This window comes from Podarcis liolepis (assembly GCF_965112155.1).
Source record: "Podarcis liolepis genome assembly, chromosome: 2".
Lineage (NCBI taxonomy): Eukaryota > Metazoa > Chordata > Lepidosauria > Squamata > Lacertidae > Podarcis > Podarcis liolepis.
The window spans coordinates 28408320-28435749 of NC_139555.1; the positions used below are offsets into that span (position 1 = coordinate 28408320).

The window sequence follows — 27430 nt, forward strand, 5'->3', positions numbered from 1 at the left end:
TAGAACATTTCAGAACTCGAACGGTCTTCCAGAACGGATTATGTTCGAAAACCGAGGTACCACTGTACTAGTTAAAATAAAATGGATTTTAGAATACTATATGCTCAATATCGTAAGAACCAAATTTGGAAGGTATGTTGCTTGCCCTCTAATGGCAATGCTGGATCTATTGGGCCCTTCAGCTTGGATACAGACATGGGGGTCCCGTTCCTGGCCCCTGTGTGTGTTGGCGGAGCATGCATAAGCCCTGCCCCGTTCTGCCCTCTTCCACATCTAAAAGGTACACACATGTTGTTGGCAGTCACGATAGCAATTGACAACAATTAAAAAAGTAATAATTATTATTCTGATAAAATTTAAATGGGGTAGAGCAGAACTAATTCCCAGCAAAACAATGAAGTTCTCACTTGTTTGTAAAAAGCCAGCAGGGAGGAAGCTGTTTCATTTCCCTTGGATGGATGTTCTATTTAAGGGCAGGTGACTAATTGGCTCCTCTGTTAGCTTTTCCTTTTCTTTTTTAATTGCCTTTTGCTTTGGAGCGAAAAAGCAACTGAACAGCAGCCAGATGCACCTATGTTTTCTTTAATTGCATGAACTCTAATGGATAAGTCTCCTGCTTGTAGGCTAATTTGTGGCTTAGCAATAAGTTTCCTAGCTGTTCCTGGTAGTTTGCAGAGTATGGCATGCAGTCTTCATGTTTTTTTTCACTTAACATTACATCCAGTCTGACGCCTCGTGCATTCAGGTTTACATGGGTTGAATAATGAGCCCATTGGAAATCTGTGCTTACCCACTTTTGTTTAGAAATGTAGTAGAAGCAGCAACAGCAGTAATATTTTACCATCATCCTGGAACGATATTGTCAAGTAGGTAAACCATTTTACAGATAAAAGCAGAACACCAAAAAACATTGATTTTAGTAATAAAACAACCCTATTGTAGCATCTCGGACTTCCTGACTGTAACTGTCTTCATTACAGTTAATATAATAAAGAATTAAAAATAAACCCAGAAAATAAAAATATTAATAATAAAGTAATTTCAGTGTCATTAAAGGAATTCCAAACTATACTATTGCCTTAGAGTCAGGAGTAATTTTGACTGCATTCAAAGAAAGAGTTTGCAGTAAATTAATTTTGTCTTTGACCCATCTCATCAGATCTCAGAAAAGACGTCAATTTTGACATTAAAATGAATTTCCAACCTTGATCCATTCATTGATATTAATTACTAAAGGGGACTTCCATTTCTGCACAAGCAGCATTATTCCAGGAACTGTCATGTTTGAAACTAATTCTGTATGTATTCTATTAGATATTTTGTGTAATTTAATCGTAATAATAATAGAATGGTATTTCATATCCCAATACACTGGTGGTTTTCTGACTTTTTTGCAGTAAGCTACATTTCCATCACATATGAAAATGGCCTCCTGGTTCCTTCCTACACCTCCAACACATTTTTGCATTGTTTCTATTTTCCTTAATATCACAGGACTTAAATACCAGTATTGCCTTACAGTAGTTTCCCCTTATTGTTATGGTCTATGAGAATCTCTGGCATAAAACCCAGACTCTCGCGGAGATATTGCTACCAACACCTTGCACCACTAACCCAAGCACATTAGTACACTTGCTCAAAAACAGTTGATATTTTCTGGATAGTAGCCTTTTCCAAGTGCACATAGCTTCTTATTTTTTATTATTTTATCTAAATAGAGCACTCCTTCTCCAGTTCTTAAAGCTGTGGTCTGAGTCTGCTAAGCTTGGATGTTTCTGTTTAGGAGAAGAAAAGTTAGGCTTGGTGTAGCAAGGTTCTTTCCAGAACCCTGGCACAGAGCCGGCTCAGCTATTAGGCAGACTGAGGCGACTGCCTCAGGTGGCAGAAGCCCGCAAGGTGGCAGAAGAGAGACTGGAACAGAAGAGACACCAGAAAGCAGCCGAAATTGTGCGAGATCTTGTTGAGCGTGCAAGATTTCAGCAAGATCTTGCCTGAAATTGGTGCTGTTTATCTGCCAGCAGTGAAGGTGGCAGGGCAGGCAGAGAAGCAGCAGCAGCAGTAGGTATGGTGTTGGCAGCAGGAGGGCAGGGCAAGATGACACTTCCTGCTTTGCCTCAAGCAGCAAAATGGGATGTTCTGCCCCTACCCTGGCGAATAGCCTTCCCCCTGTCTGCTGTTCTTGGTAGCCTATCAATAACAATAGAAGGGAATGTGCTGTTTAGAAGGAGAATCTGGAAAAGCTTTTATGTTTTCCATGGCTTCTCAGTTGTTCCATCCCTGATTGGGGAGGAGAGACGGGAACATCTTTAAAATGTAGCACAGGACAGAAGTTGAGTGATTGCGCTCTGTTGGCTCATCTTGGGGAAACTGCATCACCGAAAACCACGTCTTTTAAAAAGCAGCATCATTGATTGGCATGAATTAGAAAGAAACATCATGCAGAGAGCCAGAGATTCTTTTAAGATTGCAGTCCTCACAGGTACTTGAGCACAACTAGATTTAACTTCCAAGTTAGCATGCACACGAATGCTCTGTAACTGATGCAGTGGTACCTTGGGTTACAGACGCTTCAGGTTACAGACTCCACTAACCCAGAAATAGTACCTCGGGTTAAGAACTTCGCTTCAGGATGAGAACAGAAATCACATGGCGATCACGCGGCAGCAGCGGGAGGCCCCATTAGCTAAAGCGATGCTTCAGGTTAAGAACAGTTTCAGGTTAAGAACGGACCTCCAGAATTATGTTCTTAACCCGAGGTACCACTGTACTGATTTAGGCTGGATTCGGAGCTCCTGCTTGAGGAAAGGTGGGAGCATTCCCCCCCTTCAGCCCCCTATGCCCCCCGAAAAGTTGCTCTGAAGGGTTAGAAGGACCATTCTACAGGGGACTACAAGGGGAAGGGAATGGGTAAAAAAATTTCTCCCTTCTTCCTCCAGTAGGAGCCTTCATAAGACCTTATTCCTTCTGGATTAGAAAAAGCCCTTCCCTTTGCAGAAGGGACACTCTAGATCCAACCCGTAATGTATAGTGCTAATGTCAAGACTATAGAACAGGCAGGTGGTCCCCCAGGTCTCTGAATCTGGGCTCCTGTTCTCACGTAAGCCATACCCTCTTACCCCTAGGCTCTACCCCACCAGTCCTGTTCCATGGTGAGTGGCCATGCAGGAGAAAATAGCTTCCTGTAAGGACCACTTATGGGACGCGGGTGGCGCTGTGGGTTAAACCACAGAGCCTAGGACTTGCCGATGAGAAGGTCGGCAGTTCGAATCCCTGTGACTGGGTGAGCGCCCGTTGCTCGGTCCCTGCTCCTGCCAACCTAGCAGTTCAAAGTGCAAGTAGATAAATAGGTACCGCTCCGGCGGGAAGGTAAATGGTGTTTCCGTGCGCTGCTCTGGTTCGCCAGAAGCGGCTTAGTCATGCTGGCCACATGACCCGGAAGCTGTACGCCGGCTCCCTCGGCCAATGAAGCGAGATGAGCACCGCAACCCCAGAGTTGTCCGCGGCTGGACCTAATAATGGTCAGGGGTCCCCTTACCTTTACTTTAAGCACCACTTGGTTGGTTGCTGTGCACTGAGCCTTCTGCTTGAGCCCCTTTCTCAGAGCTCGGTGAGAAAGCCAAGCTAAGAAATGATAGTGAATAGTGTGTGTGCAGATGCATGATAGAGAATGGAGTGTATGTGTGATTTGGCCCTGCCCACTTTCTGCCAAGAAAACCCTGCTTTGCCGGCGTGTGAAAAGGATTCCACACCCTGCTATGAGTTGCCCAGCCTCCCCGCACCAAGTTCATCCCATCTGCATTCCTGTCTGTCTGCAAATATGGGGAAGAAGGTCCGTGGGAGTCATTCTACCTGTGTTCCTTTCCTTTCTGTACATTGTGATTGCCGGCACCAAAAAGGTAGGGAGCAAGCAGATACGTGATGGGATCACTGAAATCCATTGCGTGACTCCCATTTGCCCATGTGAGTGTCTGGCTTCTGTATACGCGGCCCGTCATTTCCCACCAGGTGCAGCCCTTGGAGCCAATATGGCGAATGTGTAGGCTTCACATAATTGCTTGTGAATTATCGACACTGAGGCACTGGGGTGGGGTGGTACCTAAGTATGAAAGTGGTGTTCATTTTCATAATTGAAATTTCATAATTTCCATTTTCCCCAGAGTGGCTGGGGAAACTCAGACAGATGGGTGGGGTATAAATTTTTTATTATTATTATTATTTTATTTGGTAATGGTTTTGTCACATTTTTGTCTCCAATTATAGGCATGGGGATATGCTGTTTCTCTTTCCCTCAAGTCCAGCTGGCTCTTCCTCTGAGAACATGGATACGTCTTCGATGTCTCAAGGAGTTCGCCCTCTAGGTGTTCCCCAGGTGGTAGAAGATGAAATTGACCAGTACCTAATAAAACAAGATGGAAAGATTTACAGGAACAAAGATCAGCAACAGTAAATACCATTGCACTTTCTCTCTGGACTTTATAGAGCAGTTCTCAAAGTTGCATAATATTACACGGGGACATTTACTGTTATAAGCTTTTCCAAACCTAATTAATGTCAGTCCATGCGATTCACCTTGCAGCACTCACTCTTCTCAGACTGCTGGCAAGCAGGTCATATGAAAAGGGGCCAGGGAAGGGCCTGTATGGGTCTATTTCAAGGTTCTTTGTCAGGGGACAGAACTTGGGATTTATTATTATTTTTTAAGGTGAGGATTGCTGCATTGCTATCTAGCCCAGATAGTGAACATAGTGGTAGGACATCCTTAAGAAAGCCAGCCTCGCAGTTTGAGAACCCTTGTGAAAAAGCTACCAGTTCTGTCTCTGTGCTGCCCAAGCTGTAAATTAGTCGTTGATACCACAGCGGTTGTATGACTTGACTCAATGATATTTTATTTATTAGATTGATACACCGCCCTTCATCCTAAGACCTCAGGGCAGTTCACAGAATAAAATACCGGATAAAAACAAGCAAATAAGTAAAACACAACAGCAAAACAATAACCCCCTTCCCACAAATGCATTTAAAAGGCTATAGAATATTAATCAGCCAAAGGCCTAGTTGAAGAAGAACGCTGGCGCCTGGTACCTCAAAATATATAATGAAGTCGCCAAGCGAACCTCCTTGGGGAGAGCATTCCACAAACGGGGAGCCACCACAGAGAAGGCCCGTTCTCGTGTTGCCACCCTGGAGGAGGCGGCACATGAAGAAGGGCCTCGGATGATGAACGCAGAGTCCAGGACAGTTTTATCTGGGGAGAGGTGGTCCTTCAGGTATTGTGGCCCCAAGCTGTTTCAATACATACTGTTACCCAGTCGATACAGAATTTGCAAAAGTTATATCATGTAGCATGTTAATGGACGACCCCCATCCCACCCCAATAAACCATCTGTAATATTGTAAGGTAATGTGTATGGTGCTGCGACAGCCAATTACTCTTGCACAAAAAGTGTTAGGGTTTTGGAGAACAATGAGATGACTAGCCTTGCTAGTCGTCGTCACACTCATTTGAAGTTGGTTCAAATGTTAATGTTTCTATAAATACGAAAAACAATAAAACTCGCACTACAGAAAGGCTGTGTGTATATTTAGTTGTCGTTTCAAAGAAGCTGTGAAAATGGAACCCAGTGCACAGAGTAGCAGGCGTCATGATTCTAGAGTCTCTGCCTGGTTTTATGTCTTTGTCTTTATGCTGCCTTTTTTTCTTTGAGTTGAAATAGCCACAAAGCTGCAGAGATGTCACAGGTTTTGTCAATTATGTTGAGACTCCAGCTTAGAGTTGCCATGTATTTCCTTTATGGAAGCTTTAAAGAAGCTTGAAACGCTCTACTCTCAAGAGGAATATTGAAGACGTCCTGTGGTTTGACCTGTGACTGGGAAGGGACATTGTGACTACCTGTTGTCCGCTTGTTCACTGTAACGATCATCCTATTGGTAGTAACTCGCAGAAGAGTTGGACTTAAAATTTAAAACTGGCATGGTTCAATTTAAAATGTAATAGCTCCGTTTTGCCCCTTTATATGACCTTGCGTACATGTGAATCATTGCTTCGGTGAAGATCAAAAAGTGGAAGCCCTTGAATAGTGAACTTTTGTCTAGACATTTTTAACAGCAGTTCAGTGATAAAAATTGTGCTCATAAAACCATCAAAGGCAAAATTCTCTGCTCTTTTGTTAAGAGGCTATGCCTAACTTTTCCTACATATATTCCTGGAGAATGTATTATGTTGTTGCTAGCAATAGCGACAGACTAACATTTATTAAGGAAGGAACCAACAGTGAACCAAGAAACTGATTCTTAGAAGGCTATATGAGTGCTGAGCGCTAGAGCCGTTTTTCATTGAATGAGGATGCACTGCCTAGTGTTTCTCATTATCCTTTATCAGCTGGTATACACTGCACCTGTCCTAAAAAAATAGGCAATCTGTGTATTGCAAAAAACTATGGTGTCTTAATTCAGCGCTCTAAATAATTAGTTTCTGACACCTGGTGGTGAAAATTAAAGCTAGATGATGCAATAATTTAATTAGCAGATGTAGGCTTCTCTGATATGTTAATGTCTGACCATCATGATGATTATTATTTTTAAAGCAGACTTGCTGCTGGTTTTTCCAGTTACTTCTTTTAAATTTGTTAACTCCGTAAAAAATGTATGAAAACTTCAGAGTGCTTTTCGGCTGCTAGGGAACATGGTTGTTGACTTTTGTTTCTCTTTACACAGATGTCGACATGGCCCGCTGGGCAAATGTGTGCACTGTGTACCATTAGAGGTAAGGAGTAAAACTAGAGCTGCTATGGTAATATTTTACTTGTTAAAATGTCCCGTTCCCCCCCCCCCCCGGAATATAGTTGCTTTAATGGCAGCAATTGAGAGGGCGCTGCTGAAACATTAATGTGTCCTGTCTGTGCTGATAATGGCCAAAGAGGCTAAACAAGTCCCTTGGATATATCTTGTCTGGGCAGTACCTGCATTTATCAGGCTTTTGACATCTGTTTTTCTGCAGTAGTGGATTGAGCAGGCTATATCACTAAATGCTCAAGCAAAGCTCTCTCTCCGCCTGCCCTCACTAAATTTGTGTGCACTTTGCTTTCTTGGCATTATGGATTTTCCGTTCGTTTGCAGAGGTGCACCTCAGAACAACTTGTGCTGTATTCTTATATACTGCAACAGTTCTGATTATTATTTCCTTTCTCAGTTGTGTAGAGATCTTCTGATAGAGACAAACAGGAACACATTCACCTGTGCTAGAGTTCTCCAGGCATGCTTGATCAGTTAGCCTTTAGCTCTGCCAGTTAAAAAGAAGAAGACTATTCTACCCATGAGACAGGTTGGGTTTCTGAAGACATTTTGAGTGGGGCTAACACTTCTACTGTCTGGAGAAAGGCCTCCACCATTCTTGTCAGGCTAGTAACAGCTGTGGAAAAGAAGCACAAAGCTTTCTGATTCATTCCACATTGAATGCTAGCAAAGGAGTTCGGACAAAAACATCCATTTGTTCAGTGATCAATGTGTTATCAAGTAGGTGTCTGACCTGGTTTTCCTTTATGCATTTCTTTTTTTGGCAGCCTTTTGATGAGGATTATTTAAACCATCTGGAACCCCCTGTGAAGCATATGTCATTCCATGCCTACATCAGGAAACTGACCGGAGGCGCAGACAAGTAAGAAACTTGCACCTTTTCTTCAGAGAAAACTCTTTATAGTTGATAAAACAGAATGTGAAAATCCTTAAGATTATTTATAGCCGGGGAAACTAATTCACTTCAAGCAGTGGCAAAAAGGTAATTTTCAAAACAGTTTTGCAGAGGGGAGGAAAGATTGAGAACTTCGTAGTTATTTCCCTCCCTTGATCAGCAGATCTTTTCCTAAACCAGGACCACAGATTGATGCCCTTGGCATAGTTTTGTGAAAGGAGGTTGCATTTATTTAAGTCAATGATTTGTGATCTCATACATTGCAAGAACACTGCAAGGACTCTGTACACGTGCAAAAGAGGTGTGAAACATTCATTGCTTCCTAAGCACCTTGTCTTACCATCACAACAAAAGCAACCTGCAGATGCTCTAGTTGATGTTGATCTTTCACACACAGACTCCAGTCCATGTGTCGCTGAGTCCTGTATCCCTGTTTCCAGCATGTCTTGACATTTTTGCTAATGCCAGCTATAATGAGGGGAGACAGGTTGACTTCTGCAATGCATTGCTAGTTACACCCCACCCCCAGATTTACACTTGGGCCTGGGACATGTTGTGTGTGCAACTATTAGAGCACCGAGCCTGACGAAATGTTCTGATCTGATGTCTGTTGCACACCACTCAGCATAGGAGCTTCTTTTGTTTTTAGAAATACTTGGGTGGTAAGTATGTCCTTTGTTTTCCCTGTTTAGGGGGAAGTTTGTTGCCCTTGAAAACATTAGCTGCAAGATTAAATCTGGCTGTGAGGGACATCCCCCGTGGCCAGAAGGCATTTGCACTAAGTGCCAGCCAAGTGCCATCACACTCAACAGGCAGGTAAGATCAGAACAGCAGAGGCATTTGTTATGTCTGCTGTTTTTCTTTTTGGAAATGAATGTCCAGCTTAGATTTGGGTGCGTTTTTCCCTTGGTGTAAACACGGTTGGTTAGCTTTTGCACAGGAGGACAGGGACCCGTTCTTATTCCTTGTAGCTGGAGGACTCATGTTCTTGGCATGAGATAGGAGAGGAACCTTTAGTGGATTTGAGAACCACCTGCTCAGATTTCTTAATACGATCACAAAAAGCTGTGGACTTGTAAGAATGCAGTAAGTGGTTGGTGAAAAGGGATCTAGGTGTTATTTTCTTTGAATTCCTGTAATGTATACTGGCTCTGTTCAGTCATAATTCTCAACTGGGTTTTAGATTTAATGTGAAGGTACCTCAGGCTTACGAGTTTTGCTTCCTGCTCCTTTGGGTCAGCCACAGCAAGGGAGTTTAGAAGCTTTTGCTTCCATTTTCAACCAACTGCTTCATTATGTCCCAAGCCATGCATACTGGTTAGTTGATTTGGGAGAACAAGCCAACTTAACCAAGGTTAATGACCCTGGCTTGTTTCTGTAAACTGTAGTTAATGCTAACCACGGTTTTAGCTTTGACTATCACAGTCAACCATGGTGAATTGAAAATATAAATGAAAGCTTCCGTCTTGTTTCTCATGACTCCACCGGAGAAGGAAGACAAATATAGTATGTGAGTCTAAGGCAGGGGTCGGCAGGGTTTATCTTGTCTGGGCTGGATCAGTCCCGCGGAGATCCCTCTGTGGGCTAGTTCGCGTGAAATTTCCGATGCCGCGGAAGTGAGTCCCCACTGCGCTGTGCCAGTTTAGTGCAGCGCACGAGCAGGCAGCTCGGTTCAGGGCGGTTTGTGGGCCGGTCAAACGAACTCCGCAGGCTGCTTCTGGCCAGTGGGCCTTAGGTTGGTGACCTAAGGCTCAGGTATAGCACTAAACTATGGTTGAGCATTAGGAGCTGAACTAGATTGCTGATTTGCTGTGTGAGAACTATTGTGGTAGGGGGGATGGGTTTTGAAAAAGTGGTAGAATAGTAGGGGCAAACGATTTCTCTCCACTGTTTCCCTCACTGATCCGTAGCCTATACAGCCTAGGCAAGTCTGTTGAGAATCAAGAGGTGTCAGTCTATGAGACAGAATTGAATTAGACTATAGCAAGCTCAGATCTTATGTAGCCTGGGTTGACTGTGTTGAACATCATTGATCCTTATCAAAGGGCTTTGCTTGATACATTATTATGCTTTTCAAACGGCAGAAATACAGGCATGTGGATAACATCATGTTTGAGAACCATACAATTGCAGATCGTTTCTTGGACTTCTGGAGAAAAACGGGAAACCAGCATTTTGGGTACTTATACGGGAAGTATACAGAGCACAAGGACATCCCTCTAGGGATCCGAGCTGAGGTTGCTGCCATCTATGAACCTCCACAGGTAACAGATGCTCCCCTGTAAAATGTCTTGGTTTGCTCCATTTGGAAAGGCGCCTGGGAAACAAAATAGACCTTAGCACTTGCTGACACTGGAGTAAAACTGTCAACTTTAAAGCATGCAGCTATTTTGTGGTGATGAAGCCTCTCCACAAACGGCACATGTGTCAGCTTTGTGACTTTATAGTCCTGATACTGTGCATTTATATATGCAAGTAAGTTCTCACTGAGCTCAGTGGGGTCTACTTCTATGCAATTGTGCATGGGGTTATGACTCACTGTATCTCGGGGGGGGTGCAATGGTACTGCTTCATACCCCATGGAGAACCTGTCTTGCCCACAGCATTTGCAAAGAACCTGTTTATTGTTTGCTTTGGCCACCTTGAGAGAAGCTACTGCCAGAGCAAACAACAAGCAGATCACCATATTTTTCGCACCATAAGACGCAGCAGACCATAAGACGCACCTAGTTTTTAGAGGAGGAAAATAAGAAAAAAAATATTCTGAATCCCAGAGACATGTTCTGCTGCATATGCTGACTGTGGGTGTGGGCGGGTGTGGAGTACACACACACACATACATAGCCGCAGTCTCTTCAGGGCAGGGGGAGCCTTCATCCAGAAGCCAGAAGCTAGAACGCAGCGATCCCTCTTGCTGTTCTGGCTTCTAGGATAGCTGCGCAGCCTGCATTCGCTCCATAAGACGCGCACACATTTCCCCTTACTTTTTAGGAGGGGGAAAGTGCGTCTTATAGAGCGAAAAATATGGTATTTGCAAATATGGCTGCAACTGCTGTAGACTAGACAGGTTGACTGGGGCGAGGGGGCAGCAACAATTCTTCTTTTCTCCTTCTTAACAGAGCTCTAAATGGCAGAAAAGGGTAATTGAAAGAGGCTCTGATCTTATGAATATTGTCCCATTGAATTTGATAGGATTTAGAGTGCAATCCTAATCACGTTTACTCAGAAGTCCTGTTGAATTCAAAGGAACTTAACTCCCAGATAAGTGGGCTTCATTTTGCAGCCTTGGGGAGCAATCCTAATTGACCCCCCCTTAGCCTTGCAGGGCCACCACCATATCCTCAGCCTTCATCACATGTGAAGATGTTGGGCATATTGTGGTGCAGTGATTGGGCCCAGTGCCTTCTGGATTCCCACGGATAAAAAGGTGGCAGGGGAGCGCCAATGCTTTGCCCTGCTGCACCAGCCGCTATTGGACTATGGCAGCTTATGGTGGACTGGAAATTTTTGAAGCTGTACGGTCGTATACAGTCACTAGGTGGCACTAGCCGCTGAGTCTCATAGCTGCAAGAGGAAGTTGAGTAGTGTGATTCAGATGAATGTTAAGGGGGAACTACAACTTCACAACAGAATGGAATTTTCTAGTAGAATAAATTTGTATAATTTTCTAAATTAAGGTAAGGGAGTGTCTACAGGCACCAAGCGAAAACATTCCTCTTTAACTAGGCCTTTTGCTGTTAAACAATCTATAGCCTTTTCAATATGGATGTGTGTTATTGCACATTTTATTATTATGTTATGTATCTTGTGTGGGTCTTTTGGTCAACTGCCCTACGATCCTTGAATGAAGAGCTGTATATAAATTTAATTCATGGTGATAGAGATCTGGTTTGATCAGTGGTTCATGAATTTTTGTTTGGTTTACTAGCCAAGCTCAGTCCTTCTTGATGACACCCATTCTTGTGACATGCACAGAGAACTCATGAGAGGGTGTTTTCCTCTATGGCTGGGCTTTTGCAAAAAGTGCAGGCAGCACCTTTCTACTGCTCCCTCCTGCAAAATCTCAACAGGAACTAATAAAAATTAACTTTTATCTTCCTCTTCACTGAGGTGAGGGAGACGTTTTTCTCCTATAAGCTGGACTTTTGCAGAAAGCACTATTTGTATGCTATGGCTTCTGCCAAAGTGAAGGGAAAGAAACTATCCCACCGCCATGACAGACACACACCAGACCCCCTTGCAAAAAAAAAAAAAAATAGGGGCCATTTATTTCCCTGCTTATATGGATTTTTCAGGAGGTAGCAGCAAAAAACCTCTGGCACTTTACGCAAAAGCCCACCTTTCAGGACAGAATCCATCTTTCCTTTCTTCCCCATTCTTGGAGGAAACGAAATGTGGCTTCACTCTCACAACCTGAGTTTGGGTGAATACAGAAGGGTGTTCACCGAATGAAGACAAGGCACTTGCTGTTGACAAGGAGGCAAGTAGGTTTATGCAGCTGTGCATTGGACAATCTTTTGTAGTTCAAATTGACTTAACTCCTTTCAACTGATGTTGCATCAAACTTAACCCAGCTGATGTGTTCGCTTTAGAAGGGCATTTCTGGATTTGAAAGCTGCAAGTAATGGAAAATTTTGGTCAGCTATTTAAATAAATAAATAAATCCCACCCTCCCCAGCCAGAGCCGGGCTCAGGGCGGCTAACACCAATAAAATTACAATAAAACATAATGGGGGGGGACCCAGTTTATTAAAATACGGGTTAAAATACAATTTAAAATGCAGCCTCGTTTTGATAGGAGCCCATAAATCAAAACCATAAGGGGAGGGAAACACAAGGGTCAGACTGAGTCCAAACCAAAGGCTAGGCAGAACAGCTCTGTCTTGCAGGCCCTGTGGAAAGATGTCAAGTCCCGCAGGGCTCTAGTCTCTTGTAACAGAGCGTTCCACCAGATCGGGGCCAGTACTGAAAAGACCCTGGCCCTAGTTGAAACCACCTTGCTATGCTAGGTTGCTGTGATTATCATTCTTGTTCAAAACTATTATTATTATTATTATTATTATTATTATTATTATTTATTATTACTCCACCCATCTGACTTGGTTGCCCCAGCCACTCTGGGCTGCTTTCAACATACATAAAAATGTAATAAAACATCAAACATTTAAAAACTTCCCTATACAGGGCTGCCTTCAGTTGTCTTCTGAAGGTTGTATAGTTACTTATCTCCTTGACATCTGATGGGAGGATGTTCCACAGGCTGGGTGCAACTACTAAGAAGGCCACTTGTCTTTATAGTTTCTCTGCCCATTATTAGCATCAAAATATATAGCATTTTCCACCATGCCACTTTAACATAGTGACCGGAGAGCAGCAAGTGAGGATACTAGGACCAAGCAGTTTTCAGAGTACTTACTAGTGTATCAGGTTGTAGTTTGAGGAAAGAGGACAGTCTGTTGTCCTATGATCCTCCTCTGGCCATTTTATAAAATGCTGTCTCAGCACATAGTGACCTTGGAAGTGTTGGTGGGGAGCTCCTACTGAGGAGGGAGCTCCTTGCTTATGCATAAAATATATGTCTGTTGGGTGATTTGAGACATGCAAGCAGTAATAATTCATTGGTGCGCTGTTCAGTGGCAAGATTCATGAGTTTCTGTTAAGTTGCAAAATAAACTTACATCAGCGCCCTTGAATCCTCTGCACACCATGAAGCTAAGTGTTGAGCACTTTGTTCGCTTGCCAGTTTGTGTGTTTTGGTATTGCATCATGGTACAATGTGTAGAAACCAACAAGCAGCCGTGCTAGAGGGGTTGTTCTCTGGTTTTGTGGCTCCTGTGTGATTTATCAGAGCTGCACTAATGCTTGCTCAGCCCAAGATAAATAGATAGCGTCTACAGTTCCCATTTTAGATTTGTGATGATTGGCAGCTATTATGTCGCTGAAACCATGCGAATTAAAAGCATTGAGTTTGGAAGTGATGCAAACCCTATTGCTGTGATTTGCAAGAGAGGCTGTGTTCCTTGGTATCCTGGCAACCCTTCAAGATCTCTGCTGGCTTGGCCAAAGGCAAACAAGAGTTACAGTAGATCTGAGACATCCTTGATCCAGTTCAGTTGCCCTGTTAGTTGAGATACCACCTGATTTAATGCATCTGTTTCCCCAATGAGAAAACTTTGGGTAGGTGGTGTAAAAATAGCTGATGTTGCCTGTCAGTTAAATACAAGCTTATTCTTTCTGGAAGAGAAAAGCCAGCTTGTCAAGTGTGTAACAGAATATGGTAGTAGAGTTCTAAGGAGGAAGAATGGGAGGTGAATTCAAAATATTGATGGAGGACAACTTTTCATTGTTCCCCTACAGTGTGTGTGTGTGTGTGTGTGTAATAATAATAATAATAATAATAATAATAATAATAATAATAATAATTTATTATTTATACCCCGCCCATCTGGCTGAGTTTCCCCAGCCACCCTGGGCGGCTCCCAATCAGTGTTAAAAACAGTACAGCGTTACATATTAAAAACTTCCCTGAACAGGGCTGCCTTAAGATGTCTTCTGAATGTCAGGTAATTATTTATCTCTTTGACATCTGATGGGAGGGCGTTCCACAGGGCGGGCGCCACTACCGAGAAGGCCCTCTGTCTGGTTCCCTGTAGCCTCACTTCTCGCAATGAGGGAACTTGTAATATATTTGCAAGTAGAACAGTGCCACAGCAAAAAGTCAGCTGGGCTTTCTCCCTGATAAGTTAATTATTTACTTGCTGATGAACTTTCACATGGGAAAGCATTCAAAACAGCACCCCCACTATTCAGTCTGAAGTGGTACTTGGTCAGTAGAGCATGAGACTCTTAATCTCAGGGTCATGGGTCAAGCCCCACTTTAGGCAAAATACTTAGAGAAAAACTCTGACTCTCAAAGCATGTTTGAGAGAGAATCCACAATGTAGAGAAAAGTCTGTGCACTCCTGAGATACATTCCTGAGTGCTTTCCCGTATTTTATGCTTCTATATGGCACAGAATTTGACTTTGGAGATGGAGACTAGCTTGAATGTGAAGTGCTTATGGCAGATTTTTATAGCCTGTGAAAGGAAGTTATCACGGTTAGCTGCCTGTTAAATTTTCATATCAGTATTTATATAATACAAATAATGAATCAAGATTAAGGGGAAGAATCATAATTAAAAGTTTAGTCTTAGGAAACACATATCGTACCATAGGGTGGTTCATAAGTATTTAGAAAGAAAAAAGGCTTCTAATAACTATATAGAATTATTGAAAATCCAGCCTTCTGTTTTCAGTCAGATAAGTAGGAAGCTAAGGAGCAAGGCAGAATTAGATAAGAGTGTCGAAGTTGGAAAGGGAGGAGAGACTGGAAGATAAGAAATCTGTAAATTAGAGACAAGAGAATAAAAGGTTGTGGGTCAGGTGGCTTAACTTAAAATTAATTAATACCTTGTGACGCATTAATGTCCATCCATCAAAAAAATATTGCTGGGTGCCCTATATAGGTAAGGAATCCAATGTTAAGCAAACAGTGATGGTGAGGGTAAAATTGCCAGTGTGTGAGACACTAGAAGGATTTCTAGATCACAGACTTTAAACACAAATCGTAAGAGGCTTTGTTTTTTAAAAAAATACTTCATTTGCTCCTTGAGTAAGAAGATTTGATGCAATCCCAATGGGGATCATAGCTGGGGAGAGTGCTGCTGAGCTTGGGTCCTGATTCTGATCTTCCTATGGACATCTGCTTGACCAGTGAGAACAGGATATTGAACTAGATGGGTCATAGCCTGATCCTTCAGGCCTCCTCTTAGATTTTTACCAGTGAAAGAATGTAGGTTTCTTTACAGTTATGTGTTGGGAAATGACTGGCTTTCGTAGAGAAGCATAGCTCATTGTTTGTTCAAATTAATATTCAATAGAACCAGCAGTCAATAGCCTGGTGTCACACGTATCAATGTAACTGCAGCGAGACACAGCAGCTTGTCAATATTCATTCTCCTGACATTTCCCATCGTTTCTTTCTCGAGAACGAAACGTTTTGTCTCCTTGGGATGCTAAATGTCCACCCCTGTTTGCAAACTGGTTCTCTGTTGCTTTTCTCTTTATTTTCAGATTGGTACACAAAACAGTCTGGAACTCCTAGAAGACCCAAAGGCGGAGATTGTGGATGAGATTGCAACCAAGCTGGGCCTGAGGAAGGTAATAAAAACATGTGTGGGCCAGCATATAGGGGGAAACCTTTTGTAAGGAGCTGGAAGGTTGGCAAATGTGCGGGGTCTGGTTTGTTGGGAGCTAATTGGGCTAGTGTTGCTTCAGCATGCAGGCTGTACTGGAGGTTTTGTGACCTGTTCAGCTTTTTTCTGCTGCATAGTCCTGAGCCAACATGAAACTGAGTGGAAAGTGTGGGTTGGTGTAGTTAAGCAGATCTGTGTTGCCAGTAGCACAAAGGACATACAGATGTGGTCGCATAGTTTTGAATTCCTCAGTCTGCTGATCAGGCTCCTGCTTATCAGCTGTTTATTATAAAGGCAAGTGAAGCAGGAATCTTGGCAGAGCACCTTAAACATTGCCCCAGCTGTGCTTTTCTGATATGACTGGGGTAGAGAAGATTTCACCTCTTGGAAATCTTCTCCTTAATCTGCAAACTGTCAGCTTTTAAATAAATTCTGACACCACCCTTGCGCAGATGCCTTTCAGATCCATACTTAGTTTTCTTGCCTTTATGAAGATACTGCTTGTGTTGCGAAAATAAAGGATAAAATACATTGCTTCCTTACCCCCCAAAAAGGGTTGAATATTTTCAGACTTCTAATGAGTGGGTCATATTAGTCATTAAATTTGGGTTTATATAAGGCATCTGTGTTTAAGATATAAAACAGTTTGTTTTTGTTTGAATCTAGCCTTTGTTTTATCCTAGTTTTATGGTTATTTTGCTATACAGATCATCACTAATAACATCTACAAAGCATATCAGGTTTAGCTCTTGATATTTGTTGCAAGTATAATAGCAACATCTGAACAGCAACTGAGTGCTTGAACAGTGAGCAATGGATATGAATAGTGTATGGATCTACATTTCAGAAAGGCTTGCACTTCTTTAGCATGATCAAGTGGGATTCAGGAAATAGGAAATTTGAGAGGGTTCCCTTTTAGATTAACCAGCATAGAAACTTGATATCTTGAGAGCACTTCTGTGAACTGCTTTTGACTCTACAGTGTGGACAAAGAAAAGTAAATGTATTTTTATGAGTGAGGTGCGGAGGAGAATCCTTGCAGTCTCCAGATCTTTCCATAAGGAGGCATAAAACTGCCGGTCTCACCAGTTGTCACTGCAAATGTGTGAATTGTATTCAAATGAAGTCTGTGTAGCTAAGGGAGTAATTTCCTTCAGGCTGCTGTTGAGCAGGCTTTCTCAAAGAGCTTCCTCTAGCCAAGAACATTTTGTACCAATGTGGGAAGGTCACCTAAAAAAAAAAGGGCAGAAGAATAAAATGAGCATTTGTGTTTTAAGGTTGGCTGGATATTCACAGATCTGGTCTCAGAGGATACACGGAAGGGGACTGTCCGGTATAGCCGGAACAAGGTGAGAAGCGAGCTTTTTCTTTTTTGTCCTTGTACTCTTTTATTTGCAGGCTCTGAGGGGGACGGACGGACGTAGTTTGATGCCTTGCTTTTAAGGGTGGGCCTTGTTTATTAAAATTAGAATAATGCATGAGTTTGCTGGGAATTTAGAGTACCCATGAATCATTTAGAATGGAGCTTTGTACGGATAGGATGTCAGGATGGTTTGAAATCTGTCTGGATTCTTGGATACCTGGAGAAGGTGCACTACAAACACAAAATCCTAGTTCTCTTTCCCTTAAATACGACTTTGCTTCATCTTGCTTGTTTTTAAAATGTTTCAGCAGCACCAATACCATAAGATCCCATTGTAACTTGTTCTTGTATCTATCTAAGCTTACAAGAGTGCTTTTGTATTCCTTCCTTGATTTTCCAAATCTCCCGCAGCTGTGGTCACAGGAAGCAAGCTCTTATTCTGCAGTTTGTTTCAACCCAGCACATAGCAACGTTCCACATATCTGATTATTGTTAATGCTTCCCTCTGCTGGATAATTTCTGTCTAGTTTTCCTCCTGTCCTTCTGAATCCTCTTTCTAGACAGACTTAACACATTTGCTGCCCTTACTTGGACCTTCCGTAGTGAATTATCTCAACCAACCACTATTCTGTGACCATAACCAAGTACCATAAGCTAATAGGAGGCTTTGCCTACTTCCACTATAGTGAAAATCAGGCAGAAATCTAAAACAGCCTGCTTGCTCATGATGAAGTACACCCCATTGCATTATTCATTTTATAGTTTGATCACACATTGGGGAAATTAACCTTTCATGGGGAAGTTATTGTCTGGGTTCTCCTTCTGCCCTAATTTTGCCACCTCCGTTCTTTACATCAACCAGATGTGAGCATGAAGACCTTGGACCATATGTCAGGCTCAAGATGTTTTTCACCTCAGCTTGTAGACTTTCGTTAGATTCTGGGCAATCTTAACTTCCGCGAATCTGAAAACCAGTAAATTTTTTAGTTGTCATAGTTCTAAAGAGAGATAATAAAACCCGTGTCCTAAAAGTTCAGCGACCAGAAGCCAAATAAACTTGCCTGATTTATTTCTCGTTTTAAAAAAATCTCCTTTAAAAAGCTTGGTTTTCCTAGTATGATAGGAATTGTTTGCTGAAACTAAAGCTTTGCAGGTTGTAGTGCCTATGTGTCGTGATGATTTTCCAAGATGGTCATCTGTGCTAGATTTAGAAGTTACTAATCCGTGCTTCGGGACGCAGGTGGCACTGTGGGTTAAACCACAGAGCCTAGGACTTGCCGATCAGAAGGTCGGCGGTTCGAATCCCCGTGACGGGACGAGCCCCCGTTGCTCGGTCCCTGCTCCTGCCAACCTAGCAGTTCGAAAGCACGCCAGTGCGAGTAGACAAATAGGTACCGCTCCGACGGGAAGGTAAACGGTGTTTCCTTCCGCTGCTCTGGTTCGCCAGAAGCGGCTTAGTCATGCTGGCCACATGACCCGGAAGCTGTACGCCGGCTCCTTCGGCCAATAAAGTGAGATGAGCGCCGCAACCCCAGAGTTGGCCACGACTGGACCTAATGGTCAGGAGTCCCTTTACCTTTACCTTTAATCCGTGCTTCATTTTAGAAAGCACTCCTGGGTTACCTTAAATGCCGCTCTTGCAATGGCTCCATCTCTTTAACAGTCTCACCTTCTCGCCTTCTTTAGGATGCTTATTTCTTAAGTGCAGAAGAGTGCATCACAGCTGGGCATTTTCAGAATCAGCACCCAAACATTTGCCGCCTGTCCCCGGATGGTCACTTTGGATCCAAGTTTTTCACTGTGGTGGCTACAGGTAAAAACAAAACAAAATGCAACCTCTTCTGCAAACACCTGAAAGGTTTCATAACCCTCCACCCCCACTCCATTAAAGCAGCAAGCTTTTCAGAAATTGAGACCAGTAAAAGAAAACAGTGTTTTTGGCCATGAGGTGGTTTCTAACTGCATGTGCTTAGGAACCCTCTGCAGGCTAAAAAGAGCCCGCAAACCCAGGAGCACTGGGGCTTGCATGTGTGCCCTTGCCCCCATTCTCTGTTTTTAAACCTGAGTGTTTTCAACTTTAGTTGAAGAGGAAACCTCCTTCCCCTCCCCAAAATGGAGTTTGGTTATTTGGAAATGCTTATGTTAATAATGTTAAAACCATATGTTTTTTGTGCGCATGAATTAAAGCCAGTCATTCTGCCTTCCCATTACATCTTATGCTGGGGTGGGAGGTGCAGTTGCTGATAAACAATATGCATCTTTCCTTTCCTTTGGTTTAAAAATCTCCTTGACAAATGCCCCTCCCATGTGCAATATTTAATAAAGCTTTTCAGTGGTACCTTTTGCTAAGATGAGGACTGTGTGAGATGTAGCTGAAATCTCCTAATTGTATGAGAAAGTGTTGCTCAGTGCTGCATGCACAAGAAAAGTCTACAGCACAACATAAAAATCACAGTGGCCTGGCACCGTAGTGTTCTGTGTAAATGGCGGAAACCCAGTAAAACATAAAACTATTTGCGGGTGTAAATGTATAAAACTGTGCAAATACATGTGACCTCTTAACTGTATGCAGTCATTTATATGACTTCTTAACAAATCCCCTCTATCTGGATATCTCTCTTGGAAAGTTGTGTACTGTTTGCCATTTGAAACTCTTACGCCAATACAGGCTCAGAATAAGAGTCCTTTGTACAGTCATACCTCAGGTTGCGAATGCTGCGGGTTGCAAGTTTTCGGGTTGTGGATCGCGCCAAACCCGGAAGTACTGGAATGGGTTACTTCCGGGTTTCGGTGCTCACGCATGCACAGAAGCACAAAATGACGTCATGCACAGAAGCGCAGAAGCGCGTTACATGCATGCGCAGATGCGGGTTGCGAACATGCCTCCCGCACGGAGCCTGGTCGCAACCTGAGGTATGACTGTACTTAAGGCAGAAAATCTGGATTTGATGCACTTACATTTATTGGCTCAGTGACGTCTTATATCCATTTTGAGTGTGCTACAACCTGTGTACATATATACCTTCTTCTTGAGTGGCTAAAAGTACCTTTTTTCCCCAGGTGGTCCTGACAACCAAGTCCACTTCGAGGGCTACCAGGTATCCAACCAGTGCATGGCTCTAGTACGTGACGAGTGCTTGTTGCCATGTCGTGATGCTCCAGAGCTCGGCTATGCAAAGGAATCCAGCAGTGAACAATATGTGCCTGATGTGTTCTATAAGGCAAGTGTGGATAACCTCCATCGGCATGTGGTCTTTTCCCATTTCTGGGAAAGTGGTACGGTTCACTCTCTTCCTTTCTGTAAGGTGACTAAACAATAGTGGCAAGCCATGAAGGGTAGCCCTTTCCCAGTACTTAACGTCTGGAATTTCCTTCTGCCCTTGGAAGGGTGCTTAGCCTTCTCTGAAAGGCTTTTGGAAGCCTAGGCTAATGGTTTTTCATGCCCAAGCTAGCTGTCAAAGAAAAAGGTGCACTAGCTGTTCTATATCATCTTTCTCTGGGTTGATTGCTGCATGGGCAGCAGTTCTTCTGGCACCCCCTTCCTTCCTTTCCTCCCTAGCTCTGGAGACAACCTGTCTTGCCTGCCCTGTGCATTGGAAGGTGTTGCCACTGAGCCATATCTCCTGTCTACATTGGCACATTTGGCCTATGTTGTTCAGAGCAGTGCATCAGCATTGGGGAGCCACCTAAGTCAAGATTCTGCCATGGCTCCGCATTTGTTGCTTTTGATGTTGTCTCTATCGGATCCACAACGACACCTCTGAACTTTGAAGTTATAGGGCAGGCATAGGCAAACTCGGCCCTCCAGGTGTTTTGGGACTACCACTCCCATCATCCCTAGCTAACAGGACCAGTGGTCAGGGATGATGGGAATTGTAGTCTCAAAACATCTGGAGGGCCGAGTTTGCCTATGCCTGTTTTAGGGGGGCCTCAGAACAGTAAGCTGTTGTATTGACTGAGTATAAATTGGAGCATGCATTCTTGCACACACACACACACACAAGCTTGCAAACAGCAGTTCAGCAATATGTATGGAAATACAGATTTGCAATAGTTTCTTGCATAAATAAGCTCAATTTCCTTTTTCTTGAAAATCCTCCTATCATACTCCAGATCCTATTCAGCTTCAGTCAGAGGTAAGCTACTTTGTGCCCCCTATCGGGCCCTCTGAATTAATGATGCCACTTGTGTTTGGCTGTGACTGCCACCCCTCTTGTTGACTTCGGATTCCTGACTAATGTTTGCTGTTTCCTTTGCCCAATTATGCTTAGGTGAGATGCTCAGTGAAGCAAAACAATGCAGCAATAAAAGCTGCAGGTTTCTGACAGTCAGCGAGAATAGTTTTTGTTACGTAGGATATACTTATAAGACACCCGGTGAGCAGCATCAGTTGCTGCATAGTGACAAGTAGCAAAATAGAAAATGTGGATTCAGAGAAGGTAAATTTCGTGGTGGGGAAAGAGGGAGGATGAGAGCTTTGAGTGGAGAACGATGTAAAAAAAAGGCATGGGTAGATCCAGAAGATTGGGCAGCAGGTAGGTTATAAATAATTCCTCTGTTCTGTTACTACAAGCAGACAGCATTTTTCTTCCCCCCTTATGTCTGCCTTATATGTTGCTATTCAAGAAACAAAAAATTTGAGATATTTTCAGTACTTCACTTTGTGTGTATGTGTGCTTTCCAAACCAGAAAATTCTGAAGCAGACAAATCTGATTACTCTCTTCTTTTTTTAGTATTGTGGTTTTTTTATCCTCTCAGCAAAAGTCTCCCTAAGATGGCAGCATTTTGTAAGCAGTAATTAGTATGTGCAGCCGACACCCAATGCACAAAGTGTTGACGGTGGCACTCCGGAATGGGAATTTACTAAGGCCTCCGCTATCAGTCCCACTTCTGTTTACTTGTACAGTGTGAAGCCATTTTGTGTAGGGTTCTCACTTACACTTTTCAATCCTGCAGTACAGAAATTTCCAGCTATGGCTTGTGACTCAAAATTACATTGCTTCTACTTTCTTTGAATACAACCTTGCCTGGCTATATAGCTGTCACTTGAATTGATCACTGAGCCTTTAAAATTCAGCCTGCTCAGAAATATACTCTGGAATTCAGGCAAGTGTTTCAATAATCCTTGAGCCAGATGCAACGTAATGAAATCACTGGAAAGTTTAGTAAATTCTGTGTTTAACGACCATTTGGGCCTTGATAAATGTGGAAGACCTGGCTCTTTAGACAATACTTTATCACAGATTTTGTGAGTGACAGCTTCATAAAGGATCATTAAGACATTGTCTTGATGCCAGAATATCTCTGGTAGGCTCTGGCCCTGTTAGAATACGAAGCACAGCCTTAGTCGTCAAGAACGGCTTTTCTTATTTTATTTGGCTGGTTATACTTCTATACTTTTCAGTTCCTGCCTTGTACAGTAGGGGAGAGTTATTGTTTATGCTATATGACTTTATGACAACTTAGCGGGAACAATTTGTGGTCACCTTTTACATATTCAGAAAGCAAGAGATCCGCATCCATTCGCAGAAAACATATGAGCAAAATAATCCAAAGGTTCTGAGAATAAAATGTTTTCTTTTTTGAAGTCCATTTAGTGCGTTTTGAACTTTTCACTCTGTCAAGGTTATTTTACCGTTCTTTTCGTAAAAGGCAGGTGTGTTGAACCGAAGGTGAGACTGTCTCAGAAGGCTTGCAAATGCCATTTAATGGGGAGTTGCTGCAAGGATGAGCTCACATATGTTTATAGATTCCCTTCCTTTTAATATACGCTAGTTGGCTCGCTTTGATGCAGTGCTTATCTGGGGTGCTGGGCTGTTGGCCCAGAGAGGGAAGCTATCTGTAAGCCTTGGATAGTTGCCACCTGTGCCCTCATGGCGCCAGGTGGAATGATGGGAGGTTCTGGCCAAACTGATGCATGCTATCATTTGTATAAGTAATGAATGAATATTTTTCTGGGTGCAGACAAGTCATGACGGCACCTCACTGCTGTGGTGTCTGACCCACGTCTGTAGTGGCTTTGTGGGCTTTGCAGGCTGTGTTGAAAGCTTACATTTCCCTTTAATATAGCACTATTCTGGTGTTCTTGACATCCTCCTTTGGTATCCCTGCAGCAAACCATTTTTTGCACAGACCCTCCTTTGGGCCTGTGGTTCAGAACAAAAGGTTGCCTTATTTTCTCCGTATTCTGTCTTTACCGTGGTATTAGGAGCACTTAACACTCAACGCCCCATTCTTGTGAGATGAAGGAATATATTTTGATCCAGGCTAGGGGGTTAGCTAAGGGAGGCTGTTGTCCTGCAGTGTTGGTTTATAACATGCCCAGAACAGGAAGACGTTAATGAGCTACTTGGACTAAATTATTTATTGGGGTAAAAGCTTTTTAAAGGTTGGTCTCTTGGCAGCCAGCTACTACAAACCAGCACAACTACCTTTCCAGAAAATTAGGAGAGATCTGCATTGGAGGTTTTTGGAGTGTGTGTGTGTGTGTGTGTGTGTGTAATATATATATATGGCTTAAGCACTCACATGAAAGAGCTTTTAGAAATTTGTTGGATCCGCCCCAAGAAGCCAATGTTTGTGTAATGTGGAGTACATTTATCTCGCAAGGTTAGCAGCAGTTTAAATACAGCAGAAGCTATTGAACCCCTGTGTCGTCTAGCTGGGTAGGAGAACAGATGCTCTTTAAACTCCTGCAGGCAGAGAAGAGGTGATGTATGTAAAATCAGAGAGACTTGAAGCGGTGCCTATGTGAAGCTTTGCTCATTGCATAAAGTATCCAGTCCTGGTATATTGTTTCTGTACTTTTGGAAAACGTTTTTTCATGAAGTTGTCTCAGTTGCTTGCTGCACAAAAGAAGCCCACGTTGGGGATCAAAGCCACACGTCTAGTGTGTTACTGGCTGCAGGGCCTCAGTAAGCCTAGAGGTGCTTAAAGGGCAAATAACAGGCTTCTTCTCTCTTGAGCCATCCTTGGGTGGTGCGCATCAGTGCGTGTTTGTGGGACAGGGCCGGAGGCTGTTGCACCCATGACGGCATGTTCCAGCCATTGCTTGTTCCCATGAGAACAAGTATGACTCACTCATATCTCAAAAAGCACCAAAACAGGAAAACCAACAGCACCAGGTTTGCTCCAACTTTATGGAGCCAGGCATTTTTCTGACGCCTCTGGGCGTGCAAGACTTTTATGTCTTTACCACTCTCTTTATTTTGGCCCTTTAAAGACTAAATCAGCACTGGCAGCAATGCTTTTAACTGCATCTGGATGCTGAAATTTGACTGGTGTGAAGGGCTTGAGGCTTATGCTGGTGTGAACATTAGGAGTTTTGAGAACCAGAACAAAAAAAGCTGTTTAAATAGCTGTTCTCACTGTTGAAGAACACCTCCCCTCACCCACCAATGGAGAGTGTGTCTGGAATGGAAAGTCTGATTCCCTGTGTTATTTATTTCACGTATTAATCACTTCCTATGAAGCATCTCAGTACAATATAATACAATACAATACAAACATGTATAAAACAATTACGGCTATAAAAACAATTTAAAATCCAGTGCAGAGACTGACTGAAATAAAAAAATTCCACTGAGGACGCCTTGCTGAAAGCAATAAGTCTTCAACCAGTGTTAAAAAGACGACAGAGATTGTGCCTGTTCGATATGTAACAGGAGAGCATTCCAAGGGGCAGGTGCTGCCACACTAAATGTCCAATTCAGATACCATGTGGAATGGACTTCCTGATAAGATGGCATCTGAAGGAGGCCCTCTTCTGTAGAGCATAGTGATTGCTTTAGTATATAATGGCTGAGACGTGTCTTTTAGGTATCTTAGTCTCAATTTGTATAGGGCTTTGCCACCGATTCCAGCACCTTGAACTTAGTCTGATAGCTAATTAAGAATTAAGGCAGCCTTTATATCATTATCATGCATCCAACACCTGAGTAATCTGTAATGGGTTTTTATACTATATAAACTGCTTAGAAGCAGTTTGGCATCATGTAGTATATCAATTACTTGATAAAAGTACATTTCTCTGCTTTTCAGCTGGATGTGGGCAGGCAGAGTATTTGCGACTTCCTGTAGCACCAGAAATAAGAGTTGCTAGGTTAACCATTTATAATGGAGAAAGGGCTAATTGCATTATTTTCAAGAATGTAGGAGTCTTGCATATGCTATCTTAGAAGACAATTCTTTCCTATCTCAACCAGTTTCCTCTTTCCAACTTACTTAAGCTTGGAATGTATTTTGCCCTTGCGAGTCTGAATAAGAGAAGGCTGAATAATACGCTGTGTTCCTTTCATAGGTCTTTATCAAATGTCAACAGAGACCAAGCCTAGAGGTTTTATAGGGCTGGGGGAGAACTTCTGACAAGCAGATGTTGTTTGACTTACATTTCGCGTAACACTAGATGTCTATAAATTTTAGATCTCCTTTCCTAAAATATATTGGCATTAGTTATCATAGCATAGTCAGATGAAATCACTGGAAGCCGTGAGAGCCGAACACTCTTTAAAATTTGGCATTTTCATCCATTTGCAATTTGCATTAATGGAGAGCAGTTCTCCGTTTTTATGTTTCTGGGTGTTTCAAACACCTCCTCTTCTTCCTGAAGCAGCATCCAGCCAGTCTGCTAAGTCTGACTTTCCATTATCTGGCTGTCATCTTATTGGGCACCCCTGTGAGTCTTGTGCTCTTGAAGTTGGTTGCTGCACCACAGGACTCCAGCTCTAGACTTATTTCATGGATGTCTCAACATTCCATCAAATGCAGCGTGCCAAAAAAGAAAAGGGGGGGGGTCCAAAGGGGAATCTGAATTTTATGGATCCTTTGAAGCAGAGTAGCAAAGGTTTAGTGCTTTTGCAGGACTCTGCTCCCTTGTTGACTTTTGAAAAATACATACGATCTTAGGACCAATGCAAAGATGTCATCTTTCCCAGTGAGTTATGTTGTTATTGATGTTCTAATGTCCAGGAAATGTTTGGGGTTGGTAGAAGATGAAAGGCACTTGAGGACACTTGTGTTACCGATAGACATTTGCCCCTTGCATCGTTCTTTTACAGACTGGAAAAACTGGATACGGTTTTGCATTTAGGCTGTCGCTCCAGCTTTGTATGGTACGCTGGTCTAAAGAATTGCCAGCTGCTAGATTTTAGTATGCTATATCAGGTTTCCTCTTGTCAAGTCATTCCAGTGGCAATACTGGAAGGCCAAGCACTCTCTATTAAGAGCTGCCTGGTACTTGTTTTCTTCTAAAAAACCAGTACTCCTGGGTATTGTTGAGTTATGAGCACTTGATATGTACGAGACCTTTAATTCAGTCTGGGGATAAATTGAGAATCCTGATGTTCTGTTGATGTTGCCTTGAGACGGGGACATGAGACGCCGAGCACATACTTGCTTGGTTGTTGGAATCATTCAGAATACTCAGGATTCCTTTGCCCAGCAAATGCTTATGATATTTGTCCAGCCTCTTCCCACTCCCCCATATTTATAGAGCTGTACAGGGTTCTTTATGCCAGATTTCCAGTGACATATCCACTGAAATGTTCTCATCAACTTTTCTAGTTCCCAGCTTGCCTTTTGCTTATGAAACATCTACTTTCTAGCTCCAAATAGCCTGTTGTGTACCCCATTGCTACAGACTAGTTTTCTGCCCCCTACTTACTTTCTCTGGCCCCAATATAACCCATTTATACACTTCGCTACTTTCTTATTTCATTTTTAAGAGGAAAGCAGAAAACTAGCCAATACCAGGATTGCCAGTTCAGCCGGCACTAGAATGGGGGCTATTTATTCCCCACATTTATTCTCAGTGCAACTCCTCTCTCATGTGGAAGAGTGACCCTGGTGACTCACATTTCAGCTTGTCATTCCACATGCCTCTCCATCCTTCTCTGCAGTGCTACTGTCTACCGACCTGTATCGCCTATTTGTACTTGCACATTTAATTGTGCTGGGGATAGGTAGTTTCATCAGCCCAGAAAGTTTTCATGTAGTTGTGTCAAGGCACTGCAGACAGGCTGGACAACGCGTTGTACTTCCGCAGCTGGAATTTTTAAAATGTTTTGCAACACGTTGCATGTAAGTACAGAATGGTGTATGTTGATAAAGCTCCCAAAAAAGGTTTCGTTTAGTAGTTGCTGTGACT

General features: G+C 42.9%; 1 protein-coding gene across 1 annotated transcript in view; it reads left to right on the forward strand.

Annotated features, from left to right (window-relative positions):
• NPLOC4 (NPL4 homolog, ubiquitin recognition factor) overlaps positions 1–27430 on the forward strand; it is a 51904-nt gene that overhangs the window by 9085 nt on the left and 15389 nt on the right. Inside the window, exons 4-12 of the mRNA XM_083490080.1 lie at positions 4261–4443; positions 6715–6763; positions 7560–7654; positions 8380–8503; positions 9772–9951; positions 15801–15887; positions 17200–17271; positions 18972–19098; positions 20346–20506. Of these exons, the coding sequence (XP_083346206.1) occupies positions 4261–4443; positions 6715–6763; positions 7560–7654; positions 8380–8503; positions 9772–9951; positions 15801–15887; positions 17200–17271; positions 18972–19098; positions 20346–20506 (1078 nt within the window). The remainder of the gene's footprint in view (positions 1–4260; positions 4444–6714; positions 6764–7559; positions 7655–8379; positions 8504–9771; positions 9952–15800; positions 15888–17199; positions 17272–18971; positions 19099–20345; positions 20507–27430) is intronic.